Source organism: Martes martes (genome assembly GCF_963455335.1).
Source record: "Martes martes genome assembly, chromosome: 18".
In the NCBI taxonomy this organism is placed as follows: Eukaryota; Metazoa; Chordata; class Mammalia; order Carnivora; family Mustelidae; genus Martes; species Martes martes.
Window position 1 is genome coordinate 5,810,895 of NC_137906.1, and position 27,443 is coordinate 5,838,337.

Genomic DNA, 27,443 nt, shown 5'->3' on the forward strand with positions numbered 1-27,443 from the left:
CCCTGCCAGGCAAAGCGAGGGGGCCCGGCCTGGCAGCGGGCTGGGGAGCGGGAGGCGTGCGCAGAACAGCTGGTCCGACTCAGGTGGGGGCTCCGAGGCTGCGGGAAGGCCTCTGGCTCGGGCCCTGATGCGTACACTTGACTTGACTTGACTTGGGTTTTAAAAGGATTTGTTTTGGAGAGAAGGCTAAAGGGGGAGCTCCGGGGAGAAATTGCTTTTTTCACTCCACTGTGCTCTGGGGTATGCTCCCAGAGCATCAGCCCACCGGCTTCTCTTTCCATCCCAGCCCCTCCTGGCACCGCGTGGGTCTTTGTGGGCAAACGCACAGATATCCACGCTCCCAACAAACAGCTCCCTCTGCATCCTGCTGCGTTAGGGGGGCTCCCGCGGGGCCGTGGGGTTGGCTCTCCGGAGGTCGGTCGGATGCAGGCGTGAGGCCATGTGGGCCCTGGAAGTGGAATTGGTGGTTGGGGGAGGGGATTCTAGAATCTGGCACCCAGGGCATGGTCTGAAGGGGAGTCGTGGGGGCACCTGGGTGGCTCCATGGGTTAAAGCCTCTGCCTTCAGCTCAGGTCATGATCTCAGGGTCCTGGGATCGAGCCCCGCATCGGGCTCTCTGCTCAGCGGGGAGCCTGCTTCCCCCCCCTCTCTCTCTCTGCCTGCCTCTCTGCCTACTTGTGATCTCTGTCTGTCAAATAAATAAATAAAATAAAATAAAAAAAAATCAAGGGGAGTCGTGGGCTCCAGGTGGGCCTGGGCTCAGGCCCCGTGGATTTCTGGCCCCAAGGGGAGGGGAAGGGCCTTGGGAATGGGGGCCTCTGAGGCTCCCAGCGCCACCTGCAGGATCTCGTTTGTCGTCTTTTAGCAAGAACCGAATCAGGGCCACGTGGGTGAACAGCGCTTCCTTCCCGGGGATGTCTCACAGGGAGGTCTTCCGTTTCGCTTAAGTGGGGCCACTTCTCCCCTCTCCACATGGCTGTGCACCAAGGCCAAGGGTTTGGTCTGGTCCTCTACCCCTTCAGCACTGCGGTCAGCATCTGGAGGCCACCTGCCAGGCTCTGTGCTCAAGGTCTAGGGCCCAAGGGCTAGGCCTAGGGAAGGCGTGGCTGGCTGGGAGACCCACGTGGGTGGGTCTGGCCCCGCCAAGGGGTTTCCTTGTTAAAGGGCGAGCAGAACTTGGGGGAGGGGTTGGTACACCCGGGGCCGGAATCCGAGGGCAGGTGGTTTTGGTAAATAGCTACCCCTCCTTCCCACCCCAACACACCTTGAAGAACAGAAGTTCCCATTCCCGCCCCGGGGGCAGATGAGAGAGGACAAAGTAGGCCACAGCAGTTTCCTTCCGAAGATTTTCATTTATTAGTCTTGTCTCAAGCAGTTAATTCTCTTTTCGTATTTCAAAGAAAAAAAATATGTATTTCATCCAGAGTTATACCGAAGTAATTAAAATTAATCTTCTACTGGGGAATATATCTCCCCAGATCAGAAGAAAAAAAGAATTTTTTTTTCAATTAACCACAAAAATAAAACCAGGAGAACATCAACAATCAAAAATCATCCCCAAATATCCAGGACAAAAAATAAAATATTTATTGATCTATCACAGCGAGACACAAAGAGACGGGCGGGGCACGGGTGGGAAATGCTCCCAAAACAAGTGTTCGAGGGAGGGACGGGGGATACAGTACTGCATGGGGGGGACCCAGGTCGGGGAGGAGATTCCTGCCGCCCCAGCTGGCATGCTCCTCGCACCCTGGGTACTCAGGCCCCATCGTAGGGGTGTGTGGGGAGGGGTGGAGGAGGGGCCCGGGCCGTCCGGACTGGTTAAACAGGCTGATGGTGGGGGCCCCCAGCTAGCTAGCGGTGCTGGGCAGTCAGCTGGGGACAAGGATGGATGGACGGATGGACAGATGGCTGGATGAATTCCACAAGAGCAAGAGGGCTGTTCCCAATGTTGGGGGGGGGTCTTCCCATCCGCCGGTGTCCCAGACTTGGGGAATAAGTCAGGGGCTGGGGGCTGAGAGGTGGTATGACCGAATCCAGCTTGAGCCTTTAGGTGCTTGGGTACCAACTGGACCGCAGCCGGGGTGGGGGGTGGGGGTTCCTGATGGGCAGGGGGGAGGCGGGACTGCCCAGGGAGTGTCCGCACCATCTTCAGAGGAGCCCCGGGGAGGGGGTTCCCAAGGGGCTGCCCTTCCCTCCTCCCTCCCCCCAGGAAAATGAGAGCACCAGCACGTAGCACCAAGTTCCCCTGGAGATGGAGAGTGTGTGGAGGGGGAGCTCCCGGGTGGGAAGGGGGTGGGGGCAGGGGGCTAAGCCCACCCACCCCTGGCCTCTGAAGTCGGGGGGGCCTCCTGGGTCCCGCTTGGCCACCACTCTTGTTTCCTCGCTTTGTGGATTTCCAAGGCCACCCAGCCTGGCCTGTCCCCTCCCGGGGTGGGGACTGGGGAGGGGCGACGGGGGAAGGGGTCATAAGGGGTTTACATTCTCCACCAAGCAGTAGCACCAACGTTGATGAGGTCGTGAGTCAGGGGTCCTGGGACGCTCACTTTCTCTTCCGGCCACAGGATTTCCCCAGGCAGGCCCCAGCTGGGCGAGAGGAGGCACCCATGACGGTCTGACCCCTCCCAGGGCCTGCTCAAGCCCCTGCCCACTCAGATCAGCTCCAGACTCTTCTTGGACCCACATCAACGTGGTGGGGAACAAAGGCTCCAGAGCCATGAGAAGCCTGGCCACAACCTCCTGCCAAACTCTGAGCCATCGCGCTCTGCCCTAATTCCTATCAGGCAGGGGGGTAGGAGCAGGGCCCATGGGATGGTGGTAATCAAGGCTCAGGGAGGGGAAGGGGCCTGGCCCGGACAAGGTCTCTATATTCTGAGTCCACTGCGTTTGGGAAGCCTTCAGCAAGCACACTGATTGGCAAGCCTTGTTCTAAGCTGTCAGGGCACCACCGTAGGGCCTGGAGTCCTACTGTCCCTGATGGAACCCAGTGCAGCTCCTTACCGCCACCTGGTGGCAGTGAGCCGCCGAGTGGGGCCGGGACAGGCTACTCCCGGTGAAGCTGCTCCTGGGGGTCTGGAAACCGGTGGGCTCAGGCCACAGGCAACAAGTCGTGCCCGACGGAGAGGTGGGTACCCCGGAGAGGGTCAGGCTGCCCTTGCCTCTGCCTCTCCCCGCCCTGGCCCCAGCTGCCCCATCGAGGCGTGGGGAGCTGGTGCGGATGGAAAGGAATCTGCGGCCTGAGCAGACCAGGAGGGAGCTGGGCCTCTTTGGGTCTCCTTTGAGCATTGTTGGGAGGTTCCTTGAGGGGTGGTGACCATTACCTGCCCCCCCAACTTCCAGAGGCATGTCTGCATCTTTGAGCGAGGGGGGGCTCTGCCTGGGCCCCGGGGTGGCTTCTGCCCACCCTGCCTGGCTAGGGGCACCTTGGGTCCCCACCCACCCCTCCGATTCCCTGACTGTAGGGGTCCGTTGTCCCATGAACCGTCTCTCTCTCCTGTTCCTCCCTTCTCTTTCCCTTGGCTCCTCCTGGTGGGGGTGGGGTGAGCCGCCGGGAGGGAGAAACTGCCAGGGCTGGCTTAGGGCGAGCCAGGAGGGTCCCAGGCCCGCTAGTAGCTCTGGGTGTCTGTGTCAGACGTGGACACAGGGATGGGGATGAGGCGTCTGGCTCCCCCCGACCTCCCCACTCCCTCCCTGCTAGGCCTAGACCAAATGTCGTGCCCCTCTCCCAGGCTGATGGACCCCAGCGGTCTGTCTCTGTCTGGCCCCCTCCCTGCACTGCCCTCTCTCAGGGGCTGGGTCTCTACTCACCTTGGTATCCCAGGGCTCCCAGGGCCCCTCCATAGGGCTTGGGAGGTTTGCCTGTGGAGGTAAGGGTGGGGGTTGGGAAGGGGGCCCGGCTTTGCTGCGTCACCCAGAACCCCCACCATGTACCAGGCCTCCAGAAGGTCACAGAAGGTTCTGAACACCTTCCTGCCCCCAGCCTGGCCTTCAGTCTCACCCAGCTGGAACAATGCTGTGCTCCTTGTGGAGGGTATCCTCCCCATGGAGGTCTGAGCTGCTAGGAGGGCGCCCCCCACCCCCCAGCCAGACCCCGGGCCACGCAAACTGCCCCACCTAATATGCCTGAGGCTTTGGCCTCCGTGATCACCTTACGCATTTCCTTTCCTTTTCTGTGGGGCTTCAGGCTCTCCAGTTACACCAGAGACCTGGCTGGGCCGGGTCTCTGTTTCCTGGTGTCCCATCACATGCCAGGCTGGGAGCCCCAGGAATGGGATCCTTGCCTCCAGCCCTATATCCCATGGCTGAATTTCCTTGGCATCAGAGAGCCAGCCCCAGGCCGTGGCCGCGGTCACAGCTGCCGAGGTAGCACCTAACCCCTCCCATCCCCCCATGAAAGTAGCTCAGTGCCCTGACTCACCACCAATGCCCAGGCCCCCAGCTGCGCCACCTGCGGGACAAGGAGAGGGGCTGTGAGTGAGTCTGCTCTGGGGAGCCCTCCGAGCCTCCCTGGGGCACCCCTCCCCACCCTGGGGGCAGCCAAGTTCTGGGCCTGGGTGTCAGGAGCCCTGGGCTCGGCCTCACTCATTGCATGACCTTGGGCAAGCCCCTGGCACTGTCTGAGTCTCAGTCTGCCGCATCTGGAACGTGGAGCTTTGGAAAAGCTGACGCTCCCTGGCTTTGCAGGGGTGGGGGAGGGGGAGGAGGGGAGGCCCAGCTTCATGTAAGGGAGGTCATGGGACTACCCCTGGGGCCTGACTCTGATCTCAGATGAAGCAGGCGTTGGGGAGGACAGCGGTGCAGCACCAGGCAGGGGCCAGGGCTGGGGCGGGGCCAGGGAGCCCGGGTGTACCTGGGTAAATAGGGGACAGTCCGAAGCCGGGTCTTGCTGCAACTCCTGTGGGAGGAGCTCGGAGTTGGCGTGGGGCAGGCCCTGCTTCCCTCCCCCGGCCTCCTGCCCAGGACCACCTCCTCCCTGCCACGTGCCCCTGGTTGGCAGGTCAGCTTTCCTTACAAGCCTTGTGTCTGCCTGGCATGGGGGGGGGGCGCCCACATCCCCAGCTCCTCAACCAGGTGTCTGTCGCCCACGGTGTGCCCGCTGGCCTGAGGTCTGCTGCCCCTTTCCTGGGGCAGGACGGTCCCTTTCCTGGACTGTCCCTTCCACCCTCTCGCTCATGTCCTTGTGCTGGCTACGGTTCCAGGAGCCACCCCTGCTAGCCAGACGGGTCTCCTCTAGACCCAGGCAGAGCAGAGGTTCTCCAAGAGAGGTGGCCCCTGCCTCCGACTTGGAATGGCCTGGTGGCTCCCAGGACACCTCCAAGGCCAGCGGCACCTGAGAAGAGGGTGGATGGGGGTTCGGACGAGGCACAGCTGAAGGGGCCCTGAGCATCCCCCTCTGGTTCTGGAGACGGGGACATCCTGTACAGGCCTTCAGGGCTCCTGTGAGCGGGACTGAGCGGGATCTGGGGCACGGACGGGGCAACGGGGGTGCGGCAGAAGCAGCCGCCCGGGCAGAGGGAGGCCGAGGAGGAAACTCACCATATTTGGCTGCTTTAGCAGCTGCGGCCGGGGACACACCTGGGGAGACATGGGGCCAGAGGGCTCAGGAACTGCTCCCCCTCCCAGAGCCATGTCCCCTCCTGGCCTGCTCACCCACTTGTCACCTGCCACCGTCCACCTGCCACCCTCCTTCATCTACCCATCACCCCCCCCAGTGAACCCCCCCCCCCAGTGCCCGCCTGTGTCCAGTCTGGAGCACGGGGACGAGATTTGGGCCAGTTTAGGCAGGGGGGACACAATGACAACCCACGAAAGAGTGGCATGTCAACACGAGCCCCCCGCGGAGGCAGAGACTTCGGGGAAACACATTTCCCTCCCGGCTCTGCCGTTCTCCTCCGGAAAATGGGCACAGCCACCAGCATCCCGATGAATTCCCACTTAAAGCGGGTGGGTGGGCTGAGGCAGGAGATAGACAGGAGGGGGCGCCCAGCTGCACCAGGTGGCCCCAGCGGGCGCTTGCTGAAGGTCCTTCAAAGGCTGGGGCCGGTGTGGCAGGTAGGAAGAAATCTCTCTCTCTCACACACATACACGTGTGTCCCCTGCACCCTCTGATTCCACAGCAGTTCCTCACCTCCAAAGCCCCCAACCCCTGGGATGGCTCCTCCGGCTCCGAGCCCCCCGGCTCCCAGGGCTCCCCCGAGGCCTGTGGAGAGAGCTGCGTATTAAACTATGGGTGGGAATGGCAGGTCTGTCTGCAGACGGTGGGGGGCTCCTCCCAGGACCCAGGTAGAACCTGAGCTCCCAGGGCCTCGCAGGGCTTCGTGGGGCCAGGGTGTGGCCTGGGCTCTGGGGAGATGACGCCCCTGAGGGCCCCGGGCACGGTCAGAAGCCCCACTCCCCAACCGAGCCCGAGGGGCTGGGCGGCCGCGCCCACCCCCAACCAGTGCTCACCATACTGGGCGGCTTTGGCGGCGGCTTTGGCAGCAGCGGCTGAGGCCGCAGGTCCGACTCCTGGGGACGCAGAAGGAGCTCAGGGTTGGGGGGGAGGTGGACTTTCCACTGGTCAGTCTTCCTCCCTGCCCAGCCTGTCCTAGGCTTTCGACTTACCTGCCACACCGCCTGGGATGCCTGCTCCTCCGAGAGCCCCGACCCCTCCAGCTCCTTCGGAGAGAAAATGGGAAGTCGGTATTCCGATTTCTTTAGGACGGGGGTTTCCTGGCCCAGGGGCGCTAGGCAAGCAGACAGGTGGCAGGGGCCATGTGACCCAGTGGGAAGGGGCATGGGATAAATACCTGGGGCTGAGTCCCAGCTCTGTCCTGCCCAATTGGGCAAGGGCCCCCCCCCCCCCAACCTGAGCCTTGGCCTGCCCATTTCTTCTCTTTCCCAGCCAGTTAGTGCTGGGAGCCACTGGCGGCCACCAGCTGCCGAGGGGCGAAGCTAGTCTTAGGTTCCGCCACCCCTGTGTTCGAATTCTGCTTTCTCCTCTCATAGCTGTCACCTCTCTGAGCCGCAGAGCTGGAGATCCTTACCCTGCTCATGCTGTGAGCATCTGGGGGAGCCAAGGGACACCCCCCACACCCAGTGCCCACACTCTGAGTTCTGAACCACCGCCCAGGGCCGAGCTGCCGGGTGTGGTCACGGCTAACACCTGATGCAACATTCACCGTGCTCTGCACTTTGCACAGAGTCGCCTGCTTCTCATTCGCTGCAGCAGGGACGGTAGGGACCCTTAGCATCCCCATTTTGCAGATGAGAAAATTGAGGCACACCAGAGGTTAAGCAATGTCCTCGAGTTTCCACCGGCAACACGTGGCTTGGGAGCCAGTGCCCTCAACGGCTTTGTTTCCCTGGCAACGTCTGTTAGACTCAGACAGGCCCGCCGCCGGCCGGGAACAGAAGAGGGGCCTGTGGGTCACCAGGCCCGTGGGGGGTGGGGGCTGAGGAAGCCGGGATTTTCCGAGGTGGAAACTGGCCCCAAGCGGGCTGGCCAGGGCTGCTTGGCGGTTCCCTGGCAGGGGCCCTGGTCTGGCTCCTCGGAGGCCAGGAATGCTGGGGCCACAGACAGCGTGGGTCTGGCTGTCCAGGCGGGGCTTGCCACGTCCTCCGGGCTCGCTGCTGAAGGTCCCAGCTGCCGGAGGCTTGCTGTTGTGCTGACAGCAAGGCGGGCGGGAGGCCGAGGGCCTAGGCGAGGTGTCCTGGCTCTGCTGGGGAGGCAGGCCTGGGCCCTGGCCCCTGGCCTTGGGTCCCATGAAACTGTCAGGGGCCAGGAGGGCCTTAGGGACTGTGGTCCTCCTCAAGGAGTTGCCACCATGGGTGTTGGAAATGTGAGGGGCATTTTGAGTTGTCCCAGAGCTGGGGGCATGATAGGCATTTAGCGGGTAGGAACCAGGTCTGCTAAACCATCATTAATGTGCCCTAGAAACCGCCTTTCCCTCCCCTGACCCTCCTAGCCCTGTGCTGTGGGATCTGGGGACTGGGCTGCAGCCCCATGGAGGGGAGACGGGTTGGTCAGGGCCGGTGGGGCAGCAAGCAGACCAACCTCGGGGGGCTGTGGGGCGTGCACTCACCATATTTGGCTGCTTTAGCTGCAGCCAGGGTTCCAGGGACTGGAGGAAAAGAGAAAAAAGGAAAAGGGGGCCGGTCAGCAGCCGAGATCTGTGCCTGGGCGTTTTGCCTCCTCCAGGGAGCCCTCCCTGACTTCCTCGGCCTTCCTCGCTCCTCTTAAGGCTCTGAAACCGTGGCGCCCCAGCCAGGAGCTCACCCTGCCGGGTAGAGAGCTCCGGTATCTAACTGTGCCACAGCCAGCCTGGTCTGGGGCTGGCTGAAGGCTGAACCATGCCTCTTCCTTCTGTCTGCCCCTTCCTTCCCCTCCAGGCACAGTGTGATCTGCCTGAGGCTGGATGCGGAGCCAGGCAGGAGGTGAGGACCTGGAGGTCCTAGTGGCCCCCTTCCCATAGCGTGCTGCTGGAGGGCAGCCAGACCGGCCCCCTCAGGCCCGCTGACCCCACGGACCTCCACCCTCCTTTCCGGGGTACTGGGTTACTTTTCCGTTTGGAACCCTTGTCACTCTTCTAACTGAGTGGGCAGAAACTCTGAAATCTAGCAGCCTGGGGTCCCCTTTGCCCAGCCTGCCACCCGTCTGTTACCTGGTCATCTCTGATGGCTCAGGAGAACCTAATGGGAGATGCACTACAAGGCCCTGAGTGAGGCTGCTTGGGATGTGCGGGCCGGAAGATGGGTCCCCCTCCTCTGAGCTCAGGGGGCACTTTCTGCCCAGGCCCAAAAGGCCCCTCACCTGCACCAACTCCAAACCCAGGAACACCAGCACCAACTCCGAATCCGGGAACGCCGGCACCAACTCCGAATCCGGGAACGCCGGCACCAACCCCAAAGCCAGGAACACCGGCAGGGAGTCCAGCTGCCGCCCCTGGGGAACGTGGGCAGTGGTGGAGGGGGCACAGCAGGCAGGAAGCATGCGCCCATGGTGGGGGGGTCCTGCCTGGGGAGCTGAGTCAGCCCCTAGCTCGGGGGCCCAGACGCAAGTAGAGGCCTCCTGCCACGGGACCTGCCCTCTAGAGCGCCACCGAGAAGGGTCTTCCTAAAATGCCCACTGACTGCCTGGTCCAGTCCCTCCCAGGCTGGCATTCTGGGCTACACGGTGGCTGTGGACATCCCCCGTGTCACACTGGAGGACAGGGAGGGAACTCGGAGGTCGTTTGGCTAGCGTGGGACCCAGGACTTGAACCCAGGTCTCCCTCATGCCCGATCTGTGTTTCCGAGCCCTCTGGTGGCTGCTCGGGGACCCACTGAGGCTGCGTGTCGTGGAGGGTGGGGAGGGCGCCCCTCAGGCTCCCGTACTCACGGTACTGGGCTTTGGCGGCTGCCTTAGCAGCGGCTTTGGCGGCAGCGGGGGTCCCTACTCCTGCGGGGAGAGGGAGGGAGGGAGTTCAGGGTCAGGGACAGCACCCGGGGAGGATTCGGAGTCCCCTCAGGCCTGCTCACTGAGGCAGCTCACCTGCAACACCGCCGGGGCCAATGCCAATGCCGGGACCGACGCCGGGACCCACACCAGGACCCACGCCGACCCCGGGGCCTAGCCCTGCGGGAGGAAGAAGAGCTCATTCTTAACCAGGTCATGACCGAGGACGGAAACTGACAGAAAGAGCCGCGGGCTCTCGTCCCAGCCCGGACCCAGGCTTGCCGTGCGACGGCCACCTTACTTTCCCTCCGGGGGCCGCACCTTCCTCATCCCTGCAAGGAGGCATATATACAGGACCGGGAGCTCTTAACCTCTGGGGGACAAGGACCCCTCGGGGGCTTCTGAGGGTGGCGGAGGCTGTTACACAGTAAAGGGAACTCGGCAAGACAGGTAGACCCGTGTTCAAAGCTCAGCTTAGCTGCCACTGAGCCGAGCAAATGCGGGGGGCATGACTCAAGCTCCCAGACTCTCAGTTTGCACATCTGTAAAATGGGACTGGTGGTACCCGCCCCATAGAGGGGGTGTAAGGATTGCCTCTGCACCGAGTAGCTTGGGCCAAAAAGGGGTCATTTGCCATGTGTGAGTTTGGGGGTCAGCAGACTTGAAGTCAAGGTGTTCTCTGGCCTAGACAGTGCTAGACTTTGTGATCGGAACCTTGACGTCTGCAGGTCCCTAAGGCCAAGGCATAGGGACCCCCCATTCCTGGCCCAGAGGCCGGCGGATGGTGGGAATCTGTAAAGTGGGGCTGCTGTGGCTTGCCATATTCAGGAAGGTGTGGGCGCCTGGGGCTGCCAGGGTGGGCTTTGGAGGCAGCAAGAGACGGAGAGAGCTTTGTCAGGGGGCGAGAAGCACTCTAGGAGGCTAGGAGTCCGGTGAGCCCAGCCTGAGGTCCAGAGGCAGGCAGGCCCCAGCCAGAGCGGGGCTGGAGCTGGGGGCAATGCTCCAGAATGGGGGCTGGGAGCAGAATGGGGGGTTCGGGGGGACACTTACCAAACTGGGCGGCTTTGGCGGCGGCTTTGGCAGCTGCCGCGGCTGGGGTCCCAACTCCTAGAGAGATGAAGAGTACGAATCAGGGGGCAGTCCCCGACACCCCGCTCCACATCGCCTTCCCCATCCCGTATCCTGGAAAGATCCCCTATAGGGAAGTGTCCCCTCCCCTAGAGGACCCTCCCCACGCTGTCTCCTTCAGCTGTAGACGGAGAGGGAAGCACCCCCAGCCAGCCCGGCGGCCAGGCCTGCCCTGAAGTGGGCCCCCTAGCCAACCTGGGCACTGTGACGTTCGGGCTCTGGTTATGGCAGAGGGGAGCCCAGTGCTGATGGGGAGAAGCCCAGACCCTCTCCTAAGCCTCTAGAAGTCTTGAGCAGTTTTCTGTGAAAGGTGGTGTTCATTTAAAAAAAAAAAAAAAAATCCTAACACTGCTTGTATCCCAAACTGGAGGAAACGGCTTGTTTGGGTGCTGGTGGGGAACCTCAAAAGGAAAATTTTTCTCCCAGAAAGAAGGCATGCTGAAGAGAAGTCAGGTGGGGACAAACAAGGAAGTCTGTAACTTAATCTCCGTGTAACTTTATCTCTTCTCTTTGGCCTCCGACTGGTGGGGGAGAATGAACCCAGGGTGGCCCAGGCAGGCCCTCCCACCTGGTCTGGGACCAGAGAGGCTACTGGAGTAAGGGAGCTTCACCGCCGAGCTGGATGACGGATGGCTTCCCGAGTCTCCCCAGCAAGCTAGGATCCCTTGGACGGTCTTCGTTCCAAGCAGGGGAACTTGCCCGCCCTCCTCCCCCTCTCTTGTCAAGTCTGCAAAAGGATGCCCTTGACCTGGGCAACGCCAGGGATCCTTCCATGAGACAAGCCAAACCCGTCTCGGGGTTGGGGACGCCGCTCACCTGGCACCCCTCCCGTGCCTGGGACACCTGCCACTCCGTCTCCAACCCCCGGCACCAGCCCTCCCAAGGCTCCGGCGCCTCCAGCACCTGGAGGAAAGAAGGGCGTCAGCTCTGTCCCTAGAAGCGCGGGCTTCTTGGGAGAGCAAAGGGCGATGAGGACTTGCTGGTTGGGGCTGGGGGCGATGAGCAGGGCCCCAGTAATCACAGTGCTGGGCGACGGAAGAGGGCAGAAGGGTTCAGAGTGGCTTTGGAAGATGGGGCCAGGGACCCCCGACCTTGACCTGGACAGAGAGGGAAGCAAAGGCCCGAGTGCAAGGTGGCTTCGTCCTCACGCTGGGGGAGGGCTCTGAGCTTGGGGCCTGGGCTCCCTGGGGGAGCAGGGCTGGGGAGGAGCAGAGGTCACTGGCCTTGGCGTGGGGACAGGCAGGGCTGGGGCACTCACCATACTTGGCTGCCTTGGCCGCGGCGGCTGCCTGGGCAGCTGCTGCTGCTTGAGCTGCAGCTGTGGAGGGAGAGAGAGAGAGAGAGAGAGAGAGAGAGAAAGCCCTTCAGAAACCCCCCTGGATCTCTGGGGAGGGGAGGGCTGGCTTTCAGCGCTCTTACCCAAAGGTGCTGGAGCCCCTCGCCGCGCCTCCCACCCCAGCTCCTCCCTGAGCGCTCTGAACCCCAGTCTGTGCTCCCCTGCACCCTTTCCCCCACAGCCCTACAAAAGAGAAGCTTCTCCCAGTGTCCCCATGTGGAATTCAGGCTTACGGGTAAGCGGGGCTCCAGGAACCCCTCCGACTCCAGCTCCTATACCGTAACCAGGAAAGCCCCCAGCACCAACCCCGAAAGTGGGAATGCCTCCAACTCCCACTCCGGCTCTGGCCCCTGCAGGGGGAAGAGAATCAGGTGGAAAAGCATCTCAGTAAGAGGGGCGGGGGAGGGACCGGCGTGGGGGCTGGGGGGATGCTGGTCAACTGGAAAAGAGGAGGCAGGTCTCCCCCAAGTCTGGTTCGTGAAGGACCAGAAGCCATAGAATGCACGCGCCCCTGAAGGGAGTCTTTACTGACTTCCCTCCCCACCGCCCCCAGTGCTCTCCAACCCCTCTCTTCACTGAGCACTTGGGGGAGGGCCCATCTCTAACTTGGAGAGACTGTGGGCAGGTCCCATATCCCTAAGCAGGCTCCTCTGAGAGGGCAGGGAGGATCAGGGATGCTGTCTCCATTGGGAATGCTGGACTGGGACTCTCCCATCACTCAGCCCTGTGGCCCCACGGTGGGAGACAACTGGAGGAGACACTGCGTGGGGGCCCAACAGTTCCAGGTCCCAGCTCAGCCAGTGACCTGCCGGTGACTTGCTGTGTGACCCTGACCAAGTCACTCCCCTTCTCTGGCCAGAACAGGACGGGGCAGCGCTATCAGCACAGGACTCACCGTATTTGGCTGCTTTGGCGGCTGCTTTAGCGGCTGCAGCTGGTGACACAGCCCCTGGAGAGATCAAGGGGGGCACAAATGACACAAGGGCCTACCTGTCCGTTCACCAACGCATATCCCCCTCTACTCAACTGTCCATCTGCCTACTTAACCATCCACTCATCTACCCATTGATCTACCCATTTGATCTGTCCCTTTGTCTATCCTTGGACTTCGATCCACCCACTCAACCAACGTGAGTCTCTGTCCATCCACGCACCCACTCACCCATCCACTTCGCCACTCCTCTGCCTACCTGTCCATTCATCTAGATAATCCAATGGGTCATTTTGCATTTGCCTTCTGCACACCCGTCTCATCATTTACTCATCCACCCATGTGCTTATCCATCCATCACCCATCCCTCCACCCACGCATCCATCTACCCATCCGTCATTCTCACCACTTATCTAGTGCCCTACCTGCCTTTCCATCTGTCTTTCCATCTCTGCATTCATCTCTCCATGTCTCTCCTTCTAGTTGTCTCTTCATTTACACATTCCCTCATCCATCAGCTTGTCTACTCATCTACATGGCCATTCACAGACATACTCAGTTGTCCATCTCGCCATCATCCATCCATCCCTCCGTCCCTCCATCCATCCATCCAACCATCCATCCATCCATCCATCCAACCATCCAACCATCCATCCATCCAACCATCCATCTCGCCATCATCCATCCATCCATCCATCCATCCACCCACCATTACTGAGCACCTATTCAGCTAAGAGCTGGGAGCACACACGGACAGCCAAAAGATGAATTAGAAAACTCGACACTGGCAGGGACTAATCAGGAGATCGTTATAGCCCAAGGAAGAGAAAACGAGGCATGGCTGAGGGTGTGAAGAGAAGAGGATAGCTGGGTGAGGTATTAGGGGCAATCCAAAAGTCGTATCAACGGTTTCAGTGGTTCTCTCTTACGTGTGTGTGCCCACGCATGCACCTGCACAGCCCAGCTCACCTGGTACACCCACACCTGGGACTCCAACACCTGGGACTCCAACACCTGGGACTCCAACACCTGGGACTCCAACACCTGGAACTCCAACACCAGGGACTCCAACACCAGGGACCCCGACACCTGGGACTCCAACTCCTGGGACGCCTACTTGGCCAAAGCCTGGCCCACCAGGCACCACACCTCCAGCAGCTCCTGTGGAAGGAGAGGGTTATTCTCCTGGTCTGGACTCTGTGGGAACCTCAGAGGGCCTCCAAGGGCACAGCTCTGGAAGCTGTGGGAGTGGCAGGTCCCAGGGCAGGATCCCACCCATCCAAGAGGCAGGGAGGCCTGTTGGAACCTGCCCGGAGCTCTGAGGGTTTGGATCTGAGGATGGGAAGACCACCATCTAGGTCTAAAGCAAAGTCCAGTCTCTCCGCTGGGCCCCCAGGCAGTGGGTGCACTGGCAGTGGGGTTAGGGTAGGAGGGGAGAAGCCAGGTGCTCCATGGGACATCCCTACCCCCCAGCTGGGCCAATCTGTGGAAAACAATGGTCTTCCAGAAAGAGTGGCCAGCATGGGCAAAGGCAGGGAGGTAGGAACATTGCATGTTTGGGGAGATGGGGGATAGAGGCTGCCCGAGATGGACGGAGGCCAAGTCCACCCAGCCTTGTAGGACTGAGCTGTCCAAGGCCCCTGTGGTTGGGGGCTGAGGGCACCGGGGTCCGGGCTGGCCACCCCATGGGGCACTCACCGTACTTAGCTGCTTTCGCGGCGGCCTTGGCTGCAGCAGCTGGAGTCCCCACCCCTGAAGAGACAGGCACAGAGGGTGAGGCCCTTTCCCTGGGGCCCTCTCCAGAACGCCCCCACCCCTGCTGGACAGATGCCCACCTGCGATGCCTCCGATCCCAGGAATTGCGCCGGGCCCACCGGGAATGCCGCCGCCTCCAACACCAGGGAGAACCCCGGCTCCCCCGGCACCTGGTGGGAAGGGGACCGTGAACATGTGGCTCCCAGGGCCCTTCCGGAGGCCGTGCAGGAAGGAGGCTTGGATGCTGGGATTTTAACCAGCACAATCTCCTCTGGGAATGCGGCCCAGGCATCTCCGGCTGGGCCTGCTTGAGGAGGCCCCCACCCCACTGTTCCTTGACTCACCCCCAAAGTGTCCATTTCAACACGCTCATTAAGGGACTTGTATGTTTTCAGACAAATCCCATTCTAATCACTGCCACATACTGAGAAACCACAAGCGGCCGCTCCCTGGGCCAGAGGGGCCCCTGTAGGAATGTTCAAGGCTTCCCCTCCCTGTGTTCCGACACTCGGCCAAGTTTGTAATCCAAGCGCCTGGCTGCCCGGCTCTGGCAGCCCCTTGTCGCCCCACTCTCCTGCTCCCACATTCCAACCATCTCCTCCAGCCTTGGGGGCCTAGAGGGAGGGCCTGCAGGGCCTGCATGGAGCGGGCCTCCAGCTTGCTGCTCTCCCTTCACTCTTGCCCCCTTGGGCTGGTGGGGAGACGTCCTTTGTCCCATCAGGGTACAGGAGGGGCTCCCATGGGACTGGAGGTGAAGGCAAGGATCTCAACCCCAGTAATGTGATTCTGAACTAGGGGGCGAGCTGGGGGGGGCATGGATGCTCACTCTGCCCACCACACGGGCATGGGGAAGGCCACGCCACGTCTGCAGGCCAAGGGATCGTGCGTGGGCTTGAGGAGCAGGATAGAAGTTTTGTAATACACAGGACATTGATACTGAACAATTACATGGTTTAAATACTCATGTAGGTACCACCTGGAATTATCCTTCTAACCACCATAGTACCCATCCCCTCTGCCTGGATTTCTCCTTCCTATTTTAACCACATGGCAAACTCCAGAATCAAATGTCATCTTCTCTGAGAAACCATCTTGATTTCCCCCATGTAGAAATAATATCTCCCTTTTCTCGACTCCCACCACCGTGCCTGTATTTTCTAGCAGGGCTCTTATTTGACCCTGGTCTCTGAAATAGTTAGATGGATGGATGGATGGTTGGATGGATGGATGGATGGATGGTTGGATGGATGGATGGTTGGATGGATGGTTGGATGGATGGAGGGTTGGATGGATGGATGGTTGGATGGATGGTTGGATGGATGGATGGATGGTTGGATGGATGGATGGTTGGATGGATGGTTGGATGGATGGATGGTTGGATGGATGGATGGATGGTTGGATGGATGGATGGTTGGATGGATGGATGGATGGTTGGATGGATGGATGGTTGGATGGATGGTTGGATGGATGGATGGATGGATGGTTGGATGGATGGATGGATGGATGGATGGGAAGAGGGATGAGGGATGGATAGGGATGGTTGGAGAGAAGGATGGAAGAAAGAATGAGTAGATGGACAGCTGGAGGAGTGGGTGGTCTTGAAAACATTAGATAAATGGTCGTGGGAAGGGGCTGCCTCAGTTAGTGCTCTGCAGGGCAGGCTCTCAGTGATAACAGGGATGGAGAGGCTGGGGGCTGGCAGGGGCTGGCAGGGGCACTCACTCACCGAACTTTGCTGCTTTAGCTGCTGCCGCTGCAGCCTGGGAGCCAACTCCTAGGGTAGGGGAAGGAGAGAGACGCTGACAACTGTGTTCGTGCACTTCCAGGGCCCCCCTGCTCCAGCCCCACGAGAGCCAACCCTTTCGCAAAAGGCGCTGGGTGAGGGGCTTCTTAGCAACAGAGCTGAGGGAGCTGCCCTCGCCCAAGATCATCCTCCAGGCTCAGACTGGGCTCTGGATGCAGGGTGGGCTGGCCTGCATCCTGGAGAGACCCTGGCCAGCCCCCGGGGCTCTGGACCTTGGGAGATTGGTGCCCTTTGGGCTGAGAGTTGGCTGAGGGTCTCCTTACCTGTCCCCGTCGGGTACCCAGCCTTGCCTGCAGCACCAGCCACTCCTCCGGGCCCGTAGCCTGTGAAACAGAAGAGGCTCAGTGGGTCTCTGAGCTGATCTCACTGCGGCTGTCCACCCCCGGTCCCCCGGCCCCCCGGCCCTGCCCTTCAGGGGTCAGGCTGCCCAGAATCTCTACCCTTTCACTCCCAGCCAGTGTGAAAAGAAACACAAATGGGGGTGGGGTACTTGTTCCCATTTTACAGATGAAGAAACTGGTTTGCCCAAGGCCTGGGACTAAACGTGAGGGCCAGGGTCGAGAACCAGGCTGTCTGAGTCCAAGTTCTATGGGATTCCCTTTCCAGCCTCCAGCCCATCCCCGGCTGGGCGCTCCCGTTGCCGGGTCCCTGCCGCTGGAAAGAGCTAGAAAAACCCATCCCTTCAGGGGGTTCTCACTCACCGAAGGGCAGTTTCCCAGTGCTGTAGGGCAGTCCATAGCCACCTGAAGAGAGGGCAGGGCGGCCTCAGGGGTTGCTCCTTGGCAAGAGACAGCCCTATTCTGGGTAGGCAGCCCTGCCTCCCAGGTACTGAGGCCTGAGAACCTTCCCAAGCTGCTCTCAGAGGCTCTCAGGAGGGCAGAGGCCCTGGGAGGAGGAGGGAGAGGGCACCCCTGCTCCAGGGGCTGATGGCACGCCCCTCTCCCTACAAATCCAGGACCTGCCATGGCCCTAGACTCTGAGTCTCTTTCTTATCAGCCTCCCGATGGACGGGAACTGGTGGCAGGGGCAGGGGGCTGGCATCAGAGGGGTCTTTCCGTCAACATCTGTGGTTTCCTATGGGGGCTACGGCTCTCTGCACCTGTGCACGTGGAGGAGGCCGGCTCCTACAGGACGGCCTCCCTTGCTGGCGACCGGACGTGGGCGTCCATATTCAGGTGTCTCACCCACCCCCTTCCCCACCGCCTCACAGAGACACCAGTGGGCGACAAAGATGTCCCCCACGCGCTGGATTCTCAGCAGGGAGGCCCGGGGAGTGGTGCGTCCCGAGTCCTCCTTCTGACTCACCTGGCAGCTTGGGTGCCTTGATGGGGTACCCCAGTGGGACGCCAGGCTGCTGGCCCCCAAAGGGTCCGACTCCTGTGGGAACAAGGAGAGCGAGCTCAGGTCCCGGCCGAGGGGGCCAGCAGCCCCGCGGGGCCCGTTGGCCTCACGCTCCACGTTCCGCTCGGAGGGAGCTCCAGAGCCCAGCCTGTCTTCCTGCCTCTTTGTCACCAGTCAGCCTGGCCCTCCTCAGTGCCCCAGGTCACTGCCTCCAGGAGACCGCAGGACTCTCTCCCCCGCCCTGGGGCTCGGCCACCGTCCGGGCCTGCAGCTCTCACGGCATTTGGCACGGATGGGTGGGATTTCTGGGCTCATTTGGCTGCGGCACAGATGGAGGGGCTGGGGTTGGGGAAGCGGCCGGTGATCGAGGCCACATTGTGCTGAAGCCAGTCCAAGGCCTGGGGCGGTAGGCATGGGGGAAGCCGGGAGGCCCTGCCGGAATGTCGGGTGCCCAGCCCCTCCCAGGGCAAGGGCCCTTCCCTGCCTGGGTCTGCCCACCCGCCCGAGGTGGGAGGTGGGGGGGGACACCCCACTCTGCCTCACCTGGGATTCCAGCAAAAGCTCCGCCTCCACCTGCAAGGACAGGGGCCGTCAGCTCAGCCCTGCCCCCACGGGCCCCGGTCGCCGAGGGACCCATAGATGGTGCCAGGCAGCCGTGGGGGACAGGCCGACCAAAGCATGGCCCCATCTGCCTGGACCTCCCAGCTCACACCTGGGGGTTTCTGAGAGGGGTGCTGCCCATCTCGGCCGGCTACACCCGGGCTGGAGCCCCAGAGGCACACACCCGGAGGGCCCTGAGCCCCGAGTCCCCATCCCCACCCCCACCCAGGGCCACAGGGGCCTGAAGGAGGGTGGGATTCCCGCCCTGGGCTCCCAGCCCGCTGGCCGCGTACCTGGGGCCTTGGCCTTGACTCCAGTTCCAGTGGGAACCCCAGGGAGCACCCCTACACCCGGGAACCGAGCTCCTGTGGGGCAAAGGGTGCAGCTGGCAGTGACGTGTGGGAAGACAGGCCTTGCGGGCCCCCAACCTGCCCCGGGTCACAGAGCTGAGCTTCCGTACTGACCATCGGCCAGGGGCACGGCTCACGGGGTGGGGGTGGGGGGCCGTGTGGCCGTGGGTCCCTGTCTGACCCAAGGTCAGAAGCCCTGAGTTTTAATCCCACGTCCTAGCCACTCGAGCCTGTGCCTCAGTTGGTCCTCTCGCTAAACTGGAGGTAATTTGTAGGAACCCTGCCCACCGTCCCCGGAGAAGGCAGAACAATCGGTACTTCCCCCCCACTCCTGTCTCCACTGGGGCTGGGCCACCTCAGCCAGAGGGACAGTGGGGTGGGGGGTGGGGACAGACACTCGGTCAGCAAATCCCTCAGAGCGGGCTGAATCTGGGTTTTTGGGGGAATTCAGGAGGTCACATGCCGGGTGGGGTGGCCAGGCCCTGGCAGGGGAAGGAGGGCGAGAGGGCAGCTCAGAGGGGGTCTCCTGCAGGGCGGATGTGCTGGGCGGGCCCCCTGGTGACTCAGAGCTTTTAGGGAAGAGCTGGCTACCCTGGGACTTGCTGTGTCCCCAGGCAGGGCGGGGGGAGGGGGCCCTTCCTGGGCTGTGACGATGGTCTGGGTTTGGGCCTAGGATCAGGGCTGGGGACAAGGGTGAAGCTGGCTAGCCTCTGTGGGGAAAGGTGACTCTGGTCATCTTCTGTCTGTTGGTCTGAGCTTTGATGCTTGGGGGACAGAGCCGGTCAGAGCCCGGCTGGGGAGGTCACGGGCCACCTGGGAGGCCGCCGGGGGCTTTTTTCCTTGCCCTAGGGTCCGCTCCTTCTTCTGGCCCTCACCTGTGCCTGGGAGCACTCCGCCTGGGTAGACGCCGGGCAGCCCCACACCTGTGGCCGAGAGAAGAGGTCTGAGCTGTGAGCAGAGGTCTCCGGGCCCGTCCCTCCGGAACGGCTCCGGGGCTGCCAGACCCCAGCCGCCCTGGGGCCCAGGGGATGTCGCCAGAGACCCAAGCGCAGTGGCCGCAGGTCTCCCACGAGTTTCGGAAGTCATCTGCAAGCCGTTCTTGCTTGTGTGGATTTATCTTGTCTCCTGGAGCCTGTTTACACGGCCGGCTCGGCCCACCTCTGGACTAACAGCCTCCAGATGTTCCCTCCCTGCTGTGTGGACTCAGGCGGCCTTTTGTTCAACCTGAAGTCACTTCCTCAAGGGCTTGGGTGCAGGGAGCAAGCGGCAAGGGGGGGTCAGCGTGGCCTGGGCTCAGCCCAGCTCTGCCGGGACTGCCACGGGCCTTTCCGCCCTGCCTGTCCCCCCACCCCTTGCCCATCTGGCGCTTGAGTGCCTTCCATAGAGCAAGCCTCTGAGGTCCCTTTCTGGTCCAAGATCTTGAAGAAGGGCCTGGAAGGTAGGCCGGGGCCCCTGTCCGGCGTTTCCGCCAGGTTACCATGCATGGGGCCTGGCTGGCTTCCCCGCCCGCGGCTGCCCGACCTCTCCCTTCCCGTGGGTCTGGTGCAGAGGCGGGACCTCTCCCCTCCCCTCCCGGCCCTCTCCAGCCCCCCCAGGGACTGCACACTGACCAGGCACTTTCCCGGGCTTCGCTCCGGCTCCGACTCCGACCCCGGCTCCAGCCCCAGGCACCACCGCGCCTGGCATGGGATGGGGGCGCATCAGAGTGGGGTCCCCCCGGGCCTGCGGCCTTCCCCTGGGCAACCCCGCTCTCCCCACCATACCTGTAGACACTCCTAAGCCGCCGACGCCAGCGACACCACCGAGGCCGCCGACACCGCCCAGCCCGGCCCCTGCAGAGCGGGCAGCGGGAGAGGCCAGGGGTCACGCAAGGAACGGCGGGAGGCAGGAGGGCCCTGGGCCGCCAGCTGAAGGCCCCGCACTAAGGTCTGGCCCCGGCTGGTGGCCTCCCCGAGGCCCGGTGGATTGGGGCTGAGAATTCTGCCCGCCCACCTGCCTCCCGGGAGAGGGTCTCGGCAAAGCTGGGAGCTCACAGAGGCCAGCAGGCTTACGCGGCCTGTCCCCAGGGGTAACACTCACCAGCCTTGGCTGCCTTATAGGCCGCAGCAGCTCCCGCCGCTCCGCCCGGCACCAGAGCCCCGGGGAAGGTGCCTGCGGGAAAGGCCCCGAGCCCTGCCGAGCAGAGGACCAGGTGAGGCTCTGAGGCCCAGCCCCACCGGGCCCTGTCCCTCCCTGGAGGCGCCTTTCAGGTGGCTTCCAGGCCAAGCAGCGACCCCCGCTCCCAGGGCCAGGTTTGGGGACGGAGAGCAATGAGATGGCCCCTGGGGCTTCTCTCCGGCTCTCACCCCAGACCCAGCCGTGACCTGCTCAGACCCCGGGCGGCTGCTCCAACATCACGCCCACGCTAGCGCCCAGGACAGGCCCGGCCCACCATGCCTGAACCCCAGCTGCCCTCCCCACCGAACAGATGCCCTGAGCTTGGCTCTGGCCCCTCGACGGGCACGCTGCCTGGATGTCCACACTAACCTGCCCCCAGGCCAGCGCCTGCGAGCCCACCAGCACCTGCGGGGAGAAGGAGACCAAGCCAGTGAGGAGAGGAGAGGCTCGCGTGCGGGCGTCATTCTTGGGCCTGGGAAGGGTCTTGGGGAGGGGGATTAGGAACCGAGCAGGACCGTGTGCGGAGCCCACAGCCAAGCTGGACTCCAGCAGGTGGTACGGAGGGTCCGATCCTGATAAAATAGGGACCCGCCACGAGTTGCCATGTAGGCGTGATAGCATTGACCCACGCCCCTTCATACCCCCAGGCCAAACCTTGCTTCCCCTAGGCCGGTCAGCAAAAGGGGGTGCCCAGCAGCGGTCTTACCATCAACGCCCCTCTCCCCAGGCCTGGGCTGCTTCCTCCTAGGGGTCTCCTGGCTCAGCTCGCTCCTCCTCCCCTTTATCTGGAACCCCCTTCCATCTCCCACCATCTGTATGTCTATCCAGCCTGCCCTGCGTCCAGGAGCCTCCTCGCTTGCAGACGGACACTAAAATGTTTATGAGAAGCCACATGGGTTCCTCTGGCTCTCTCCTTCCCACATCTGGGCCCAATTGCTCCTTCTCCCCCTCCAGGAGACATTCCACGGCTTTGGCTGGGACCGATGGGCAATCAGGTTGGAGTTCATCACCGAGCCAGGTTTGTTTCCAATTCTGTGAGAATCTTTTCCTGCGAGCTCCAGTCCGGAGCCCAGGGGCAGGCTTCTCTGGGGACAGACCCCAGGCACGGGGGACGGCTGAGCCCCAGAGGGTCTCCCTGGCTTTCCCTGGGTGTGGTCCCCCTTCCCATGCCATCTCTCCCTTGTCCGAGCAGACCGGGTCTGGAACTCAGCCGGCCCCTCTGAAAGGTGGGTCTCTAAGCTCGGCCCCTCTCCCTATCAGGCAGGTGCGGTATGTGCCCAGCCGGGCCTGTGTTTCCTTAATACCGAAGGTCCTGCCCTTCCTCGGTGCTGCCAGGGGCTCCTCTCAAGCCAAGCCCATTTCCTGAGCTCCAAGAGGGCAGGCAACAGGCTCCGGCCTTTCCTGCCCACAGAAGGGCTGGGAAGAGAAGCTAGGGACCGAACAGGAAGTGGGAAGAAGCTGGGGCCGGCGGGGTGGGCAGGCCGCCCTTCTGCTCTGCCCTCTTCCCATGCTCCCCCGCCAGCTGTCTGATCCCGGGGTCACCTCCAGCGTGACCAGTCCCACCCCTGCTCGCCCTCCCCCCCGGGGACTCACCTGGCCCGAACGCCCCCAGGAGTCCAGCCCCTGGAAAGGAGAAGAGATGTGAGGAGCTCGCTGTAGCTGGGGGAGCCCAGGAGCCCGGCCCCCGGAACCCTCTCTCTTCCCAGAGTCACAGAGCCCTGGATTTGAACCCAGCTGCTTCTACCTACTCAGTGTATGGGGGGAGCATGTCACTTCCCTCTCAGAGCCTCAGTATCCCCACCTGCGGAATGGTCAGCAGGTCCCCGACCTTCCCGGGCCCCGTGGGCTGGTGAGCAGAAACCACATAGTGTGTGACACCTGCCAGGGCACCCAGTGGGTGCCCCCCAGCTCCCTCCGGCCGGCGGCTGGCCCCCAGCTGGTGCCGGCGGGCGTGGGTGGTGCCGCTCCCAGCTGCCCGGGCCCCCGCCAAGAGTCCAGGCAGGCCCAGCCCGCGGACGCCCGCGTGGAGCGGCTGCCAGCCCACCCACCCTCTACTTGTCAAGGGATTAATTGTTCCCAAGCATGACACGCGCCGTCTGTGCCCTGCTCCATCCTGCCTGGGCAGGCCCGGATGTCCCCGAGGCCAGGCCATGTGGAGCTGCTCCGGGAGGGGCGGGGAGGTGGGCACTGTGACCAGAGCTGGGCCTTTGTGGCCCAGGGTGTTGAGGCTGAGAGGGGACGATCTCGGGCCCTCGCCGTCAGAAGGTCACGTTCTGACTTCCCGTATGGTCTCCTCCTCCACCCCGAGCCCGAAGTCCCTTCGGGTGTCTACACTAAGCATTTCACCCATGAAGGCCTCCATTTAGCTCTCATCCCTGATTGTCCCCTGTGGGCGCGTGTCCCGGTCCCGGTCTCCCCTCTGGTGCTTTATTGCCACCTGCCACGGGTCCCCCCGCTGCCGGTGGGATCCACTCACCGCACCCCCCAGCTTTGCAGTCATGACCCCCACGAAGTAAAGTCCTTAGTGGGCTCTCCGGGCTAAGTAGAGTCCTACTCCCACACCTCCGCCGCCTCCCTGCCCTCGGCGACCCTGTGAGGACGGCTCGCCCCTCCAGGAAGATGGGGTGCAGGCGTTGGCAGACCCAGCAGTAAAGCCCCAAGACCCCCGGCCTCGCAGACCCCTACAGACCCCAGGAGAGCCCTGGCCCAGGACTCCTGCTGCCTTTTCCTCTCTCTCGCTCGCCTGGCCCAGCCCTGGAGTTTCACAACCCAGATGGGCTTGCAGGGAAGTAGGATCTGGGTCTTGTGGACTCATCTGGACTTGGATCATCGAACGCTGGGATTTCGTAAGAGCCGTCGCATTTCCAAAGTGTCCTGGAGCCTCTGGCTTCAGAGCCGGGGAGACGCGGAGCAGGGGGCGGGGTGGGGGGGGCTGGCCAAGCCTACATGTGCAGCATCTCACACCGATGGGCCATAAATCTGGACCATTTCCTCCACCTGCTCCTTATCCGCCAGTGTTTCCCAGAGGGACCTGCCCTCTCCCTTTCCTGGGGGGTGTGGTTTTTGGAGCTGACGGGGGACCTCAGTGGCAGATCAGGGCCTCATGGGCAGAAGCCTGGACAGATGGAGCCAGATCTTCTTACTGGAAACCTCCAAGGTTTACACACGGCTGGAAGGGGCCTGCCTGGTCAGGAGGGGAGCTCATCTGGGCCCAGCCTCTGGGTTTGGGCTAGGATTAAGTCCAGGCCTCGGTCTTGGGTCAGGGTTCAGCCCGGGGCTGGGATAAGGGCTCCAATGGTCACTGAGGTCAGAGATGTCTAGAAGTTGGAGAAAGCTTGGTCTGGGATCGGGGACCATCCAGGCGGGGTCTGGAGCCCACCATTGGGATCAACACCAGAGTGACATTCATGGGCTTGGTGGTCACTGGAAGGTCAGGCCCTGCCTCCCCCGCCCCCACCCCCAGCATCGGGGGCTGTTTCTGAGACCCCGTGCCAAGGGGGCTCTCCAGAAAGCAGGGCCCACGGGTATTTGCAGGGTAGACCCTGGACCCTCCCCACCCGGGGAAAGACATCCAGCCTCCTGCTCCTAGAGGTCCTGGGGCCCAGCCCCAGCCAGCTTAAAGCTGCTGCTCACCATCCCCCTCCCTCCTCCATCCTGTTGCTTCCCTCCCTGGGTTCACAACTTTAGAGGCCCTGCCCTCCCCTCCCCTCCCCACCCCTCCCCTCCCCCTGGGGCCTCAGTTCTTACCAGTCTTGGGTGGTTTGCCTCCAGCCCCCAGAGCTGCAGAGTGGAGAGACGGGAATGAACAAGGAGCCCCAGGCCGAGATTTTTCTATTTCTCTCCCTGGGGCCATGGGGGGGCGGGGGAGGGGGGTGTCTCACTCCCCAGGTCCTGGAAGAGCTCATGGGGATGGTCCTCCCGTGTGGCCGGGGAGCCGCCGGGAGCCCAGGGTCTGGATGTGTGGGCAGGAAGCCTAGTCTCAGCCCTGACTTACGGCTTCTACTGTCTCAGACTCAGTTTCCCAGCCCCAGAAGGCTTTGCAGGGGTGTTGTGGAGGGTCGAAACCCAGGGGAAAGGAGGCCACCAGGGAAAGAGGCTGGGGAGGGACTTGGGAGGCCAGTGGGTTCTGGCAAGTCTCTCCCAGCTGGACACTGTCCGTAGACTGAGGGATGCCTAGGCCTTCTGGGGTTCTGAGCCCCGGGGGACCTGGGTGGACCTGAGTGACCGCCGGACCCCATCGGCGAGGAACCAAGTTTGGATTCTGAGCTTACCTCCTCCTCCCAGACCTCCGAGACCGGCACCTGTGTTGAGAGAGTGAGAGGGAGACAGATAGAACCATCACTGTCTCTGCCAGAAAGCTGCCCGTGGATCCATGGTCAAGTTCTCACTGCCTAGCCGCTTTGAGCAACCCTTAACCTCTGTGAGCCTCCGTTTCCCCACTGGGCCAACAGCCCGGTGCCTCTTTGTGTCTGGGAGTGAGCCAGCAGCTGCCCTCATTTCATATCAGTCCTGAACCCTCAGATGCTTCTTTCTTCCTTTTTTCTTACTAGATCATCTGTTTATTGTGAAAGGATGTAACCCAGGAAAGGCCAGATGGAAGAGGTGTGGGGTGTGGGGCGGGGGGCGGGGGGCGGAGGCAAGGTTTGGAGGATGGGGTGGGACTTCCACGCCCTCTCCGGGCACCTCCTCCTGCTCGTCCAGGGGTCCCCCTCTCTGGAAGTGCCCCTCCAATACTTTCTAAGTATTGAAAATATTACTTTTGATTTTTCAGTCTACTTCAAAGCATGATGCTTTTTCTTTTTTTCTTAAATTAAAAGAAAACGTGCCGCCCCCCACCCCCGTGCCAGAGCTGCACCATTCTCCCCCTTATCTTCCGGGGTGTTCCCAGTCTCCAGCTGCACGTGGTCCCTGCCTTTATATTGTTAGCAGCCGGAAAAGCACTGTGCTGTCTGGTTGAGCAGGTAGGGCACTGCTATATTTTTCAGTAGCCGCGTATTAATTAGGACAGATTCGACTCAATCACACCTTCCAGTCAGGGGGGATTTTTGGTTTATGTCTTTGCAAATAACCCTCTGATAAACCTTGTTCGGGATCTCTCTTTTTTTTCTCTACCTTTGAATTATTTCGTTTGAACGGATTCTCAAGAGTGGGGTTCACGGTTTGAGGGGGGGCGGGATAAAGGCGCCCACTCTTGTACAGCCTTCCAAGCAAACGCTGTCTTTCATCTCTCAGCAAATTTATGCTCGAGTCCTTGTAGAAGTGTCGCGCAGACGGCTTTTAGAGTGGCTCACGGGTCTGCTGCGGGAGGCGCGCCCGGGGCCCTTCCCGTCTGCGTTGCCACGGGGCGCAGCTCTTATGATCCGATCAGGATCTGCCTTACCTGGGTGCGTGGAAGTTTTGTGTACATTACCTGGGTAATACACGCCTCCAGGAACTCCACCAGGAACAGCCCCCGGGACCCCTGGAAGGAAGTAAGTAGAGTCCTCCACCAGCCAGAACTTAGGGGAACCCTAATGAAGCCGAGGACAGAGGACTGTAGACTGCTGTGTGTCTGCAAAGAACGTCAGCCACGCAACTGAGGATCATAAAGCCTTTGCTCATTCACGATGAGCATGGCCCCACGAGGTTGGAAGGGCAGAGATTACTACCTTCGTTTCAACGGATGTAAAATCGGGCTCAGAGAGGTGAAGAGGGGTGCCCGGGGACACACAGGTGGGAAGAGATGGAGTCTGGATTCAAACCCAGGCCACCGCTCTGAGCGGGGTGGTGGGCACTGTGTTCCCTGCTTCTCTCCCCATTCCCGGGACAGGGCCCGGCAGGGGGCTGGGGCCCGGAACCTTCTGCTGGGTGGCCTGTTGTCTCCAGCCCGGGGCAGCGAGAGCCCGGCCCGAGCCGTGGGAGGGCGGGCCGGGCTGTGACAGCGAGCAGTAAGGAAGTGTGGCTTCGGGGAGCACAAACGCAGCCATTCCCACACGGATAGGACGGCGTGAGGTCAGCGTCCTCGGCCACTGGGCAGCGACGGCTGGGTGGGGTTCTGGCTGTCGACACAGCGCTGTCTTAGGACGTGCCGGGGCCCAGAGGGGGACACCATGAATGACCAAAGTGAATAGTTTCCTAAGGAAAATCTAATTCACTGGCCAGGCCGGGGGCTGTCTGCCCGGCCGAGATCACGAGTTCACTCCCCATGGACCCGCACGGCTCTCGCTGGGGAACGCCGTGCTGCCGGGCCCGGGACCAGGCCTGCGCGTGGTCATGGCAACAGACAATCCCGGGGCAGACCAGGCCCTGGCTGCCCCCCCTCAACCCCCACGGAGTGGCCCCAGCCTTGACTAGCAGCCCTGCCAGTGCTCCGGCCGGGGCCCCAGGACCACCCCGCCGACAGGGGCGTGGGTGGGGTTGGGGGACAGGGTCGGGCAGCCCTGTGGTGTGTCTGGAGACCTCATGACAGATGTCTGGTCTCCGTGGACTGCCGCAGCTGGGCCTGCTGGCCCCATGGCCCCGTCAACCGCAGCAACAGCCCAGCAGGGCGGGGAATGCCAAGCTGTCATGGTCACCCCGTGCCAAAGCCCAGCGCTTTGGCACTCCAGCGCCACGGGCCCCCCCCAGGGCCTGTAGCCCCCCGGGGC

General features: G+C 62.2%; 1 protein-coding gene across 1 annotated transcript in view; it reads right to left on the reverse strand.

Annotated features, from left to right (window-relative positions):
- Window positions 1-1,341: 1,341 nt before the first annotated feature.
- The window catches only part of ELN (elastin), a gene marked incomplete at its 5' end in the record, with an annotated part of 30,981 nt that continues 4,879 nt past the window's right edge, over window positions 1,342-27,443 (reverse strand). Inside the window, 36 exon segments of the mRNA XM_080831060.1 lie at window positions 1,342-2,586; window positions 3,808-3,858; window positions 4,418-4,447; window positions 4,850-4,894; window positions 5,276-5,329; window positions 5,536-5,574; window positions 6,128-6,199; window positions 6,448-6,507; window positions 6,604-6,657; window positions 8,064-8,102; window positions 8,792-8,923; window positions 9,359-9,418; window positions 9,512-9,595; window positions 10,466-10,522; window positions 11,360-11,446; window positions 11,802-11,861; window positions 12,113-12,229; window positions 12,775-12,828; window positions 13,780-13,971; window positions 14,509-14,562; window positions 14,646-14,735; window positions 16,292-16,339; window positions 16,633-16,692; window positions 17,071-17,112; window positions 17,675-17,746; window positions 18,254-18,283; window positions 18,604-18,675; window positions 19,536-19,583; window positions 20,271-20,339; window positions 20,424-20,492; window positions 20,734-20,832; window positions 21,187-21,222; window positions 22,411-22,440; window positions 24,565-24,597; window positions 25,089-25,118; window positions 26,228-26,278. Of these exon segments, the coding sequence (XP_080687186.1) occupies window positions 2,543-2,586; window positions 3,808-3,858; window positions 4,418-4,447; window positions 4,850-4,894; window positions 5,276-5,329; window positions 5,536-5,574; window positions 6,128-6,199; window positions 6,448-6,507; window positions 6,604-6,657; window positions 8,064-8,102; window positions 8,792-8,923; window positions 9,359-9,418; window positions 9,512-9,595; window positions 10,466-10,522; window positions 11,360-11,446; window positions 11,802-11,861; window positions 12,113-12,229; window positions 12,775-12,828; window positions 13,780-13,971; window positions 14,509-14,562; window positions 14,646-14,735; window positions 16,292-16,339; window positions 16,633-16,692; window positions 17,071-17,112; window positions 17,675-17,746; window positions 18,254-18,283; window positions 18,604-18,675; window positions 19,536-19,583; window positions 20,271-20,339; window positions 20,424-20,492; window positions 20,734-20,832; window positions 21,187-21,222; window positions 22,411-22,440; window positions 24,565-24,597; window positions 25,089-25,118; window positions 26,228-26,278 (2,264 nt within the window). The 3' untranslated portion in view covers window positions 1,342-2,542.